This window comes from Pseudomyrmex gracilis, unplaced genomic scaffold (assembly GCF_002006095.1).
Source record: "Pseudomyrmex gracilis isolate BER0280 unplaced genomic scaffold, ASM200609v1 scaffold_250, whole genome shotgun sequence".
In the NCBI taxonomy this organism is placed as follows: Eukaryota; Metazoa; Arthropoda; class Insecta; order Hymenoptera; family Formicidae; genus Pseudomyrmex; species Pseudomyrmex gracilis.
Window position 1 is genome coordinate 70,338 of NW_018020834.1, and position 2,857 is coordinate 73,194.

General features: G+C 29.5%; 1 protein-coding gene across 1 annotated transcript in view; it reads right to left on the reverse strand.

Moving 5' to 3' along the window:
• The window catches only part of LOC109859239, a 10,839-nt gene that overhangs the window by 4,073 nt on the left and 3,909 nt on the right, over positions 1–2,857 (reverse strand). The window contains exon 3 of the mRNA XM_020437269.1: positions 223–411. Coding sequence (XP_020292858.1) covers positions 223–411 — 189 coding nt within the window. The remainder of the gene's footprint in view (positions 1–222; positions 412–2,857) is intronic.

Consider the following 2,857-nt stretch of genomic DNA (forward strand, 5'->3'; position numbering starts at 1 on the left):
TGACAAATCTGCGCGATTGTACTTAACATTAAAATACTCTTTTGTGTAAAGATATATAAGAATAATATTTGTTTTTTCTTAAAGCTAAAGGATGTGACTATTATATAATGTACCCAATATTATACATAATATTGCGTACATTTTTTTTTTTTTACAATCTATTTTGGATGTTACTTTGTTCCCCGGTCTCCCCTACTTTGCAAAAACGAATTTTTTTCTTACTTGTTCCTCGTTGAGTTTCGTGCGATATTTGATGTTCAGCATTGCGTCGACTTGAAGAAGAATGCAAGCCTGTCCATTGCTGCTGTTCAGCCGATACAAAGGTTGCTCCGTGGAAAATATTTTGTGCGTGGTCGACGTGGACGACGGCACCACGATCGTAGTTGTTTTGAGTTCGTAATTGACTATCGGCTTGAAATAAACAACATCGTCATCGTTAATAATAAAATATAAGCTTTTAAATTGTGCAATTAATATGCTATAATCAAGGTTGGGTAGTGTCTAGTTAAAAAGATAAAAGTTAAGTTAAAAAGTTAAAGAGTTAAATAATTTTAACTTTATCTAGTTACATTTTTAGACTCTTATCTTTTAACTTTACTTAGTTATATTTTATCGGTAACTAGTAACTTTTTATTTCAACTCTCTTGAATCTACTATAGCCATAAGATTTTTTATTTGTTTGCATAGAAAACGGAACATATTTCTCGTCGTATGATCATAATTAATTTTACATGTTTATAGGCCAAAAAATTCGACCAATCACAAAGCTCAGAATGATTCGTTTTACATGCGAATAAATTCGTACATGTTCGAGAATTGAGCCAATAAAAACGCTGGTCGTAAAATCTAACGCAATATAATTTATAATAAAATATATAAAGTATATCTCTAAATAAAGTGTACATTTATTTTTTCCATTATATGTAAGATTAAAACACTGTAAATGTTTGTAATTATTTGTAAGACTAAAACACTAAAATCATGAAAAAAATTTTAACTTTTAACTTGTTAATTATTTTTTTTATTAACTTAACTTTTAATCAATTAATTTCATTATGGATTAACTTATATCTTAAGTAAATAAAATTTTTAAGACCTTTAACTGTAACTTAACTTAAATAAAAAAAAATTTAACTTACCCAACCTTGGCTATAATTAAGTTTTAAGTATAACAATAATATAAAATATCAAGATATCAAAGAGAGAGCGCGTACGTGCGATATCGTTTTTAGAAAAGTGTTTTTGTCAAAAGGTAAATGGCTGGGCTAACTAAATTCACCGCAATTAACAATTACATTTTTGTGGTGTTTTGTAGAGTCGTTGTTGTTGTGGAAAGTTCCGTGGTAGAAAGACTTTTCACTGATAGACGACTGACCTTTTATACAAGAATATTTATTGAAGCAACGTAAACACACACACACACACACACACACAACGTGTTTAATAGCGAGTTTTTCTTGTATACCAAGAAAAGATAAAATAAAGTCAATGTCATGTGCCAATGTCAAGCCAGTATAACGCATGTGTACACATATATATCCGAAATTATTACAAGAAGAAAATAAAAATGAGAACAGATAATATAAGTTAAGGCGGCGCGAATTTACAGATGCGATAATAATGAAAATCAACAATTGCCATAAGCTCGCGAGAAGATGAAATAAATAAATATCGAAACAGATGCGAGCCGAAAAAACATGTTGCGTGTTTTTTATTTAATATAAAAACCCGGTAAAAACGTTTCGATCCCTTTTTTTTTGGATATTCTTCAATGCACACAACTAATGTACACAAAAAAAAAAACAGAAAATAAACAGCACGCACAAAACAATAAAAAAAATATAAGAAAAAATTGACAGGCTCAGAAAATTATGAATAAACAATAAAGAGACCTTACAGCCTGAAAGATTCCACGGAAGGAAGTGGTAATATTGTTATATTTGATTAATCATTATCTTCTTTTATATTAATTTGTAATTTTGTTGTTAAAACAGCTGAAGATGATCTAAAATAAATGATCGAAACGTCCAAAACTATCAATATATAAATTATCGCATTACCAATTCCTTCCGTGGATCTTTCAGGCTGTAAGGTCTCTTTACTGGATATTTAATATAAAAAAAAAAAAACAAATAATGAAATGGATTTTATTAACATAATTGAAACAATAAGTCGCAAGTTGATGACAGCGCATTTGTTGTAAAAAAAACATACCTATATATATTGTGATCTTGTGAAGTACATTTTGTTGCTTCTGACGTTTTACCGGTGTTATTCTTTTAACCGAACGGAGCGACGGAATTATTGCTTTGCGTATAACAAATGTACTGTTGTCAACTTGTAAATTGTTATTTCTCAATTAGGTATATTATGAATTGAAAACGTGTTGTTTTATTAATGAAAAATGTCTTATTACACGACGTGGGAAAACTTGTCACGTAATGACGTCACATTTAATACACTTCCGCTGAAATATCAAGGATTAATAACAAAGAGCTATCAGATGCTATAAAAGTCCGACCGATTAATGAGGTCAACGAATTCTTCGTAAAAAAACAGAACTATAGTCGTAAGTATGTGTACAGAGTATATGTATAGTATACCGAATATATATAGCATAACAGGGTATATATATAGGCTAAGCTGTAAATAAAGAAATTACGTGAAAAAAAGTCGTAACTTTATATAGTACATTAGAGTCTGAAACATTTAAGAAAACCATTATCTGGACGTTAATGCAAACAATTTAAGCTGCTGACGTGCTTAAAACTTTGTCGCTCGTTTGCAGAACGGCAACATGCACTTATATATATATATATATATATATATATATATATATGTCGTGATATTGCAACGT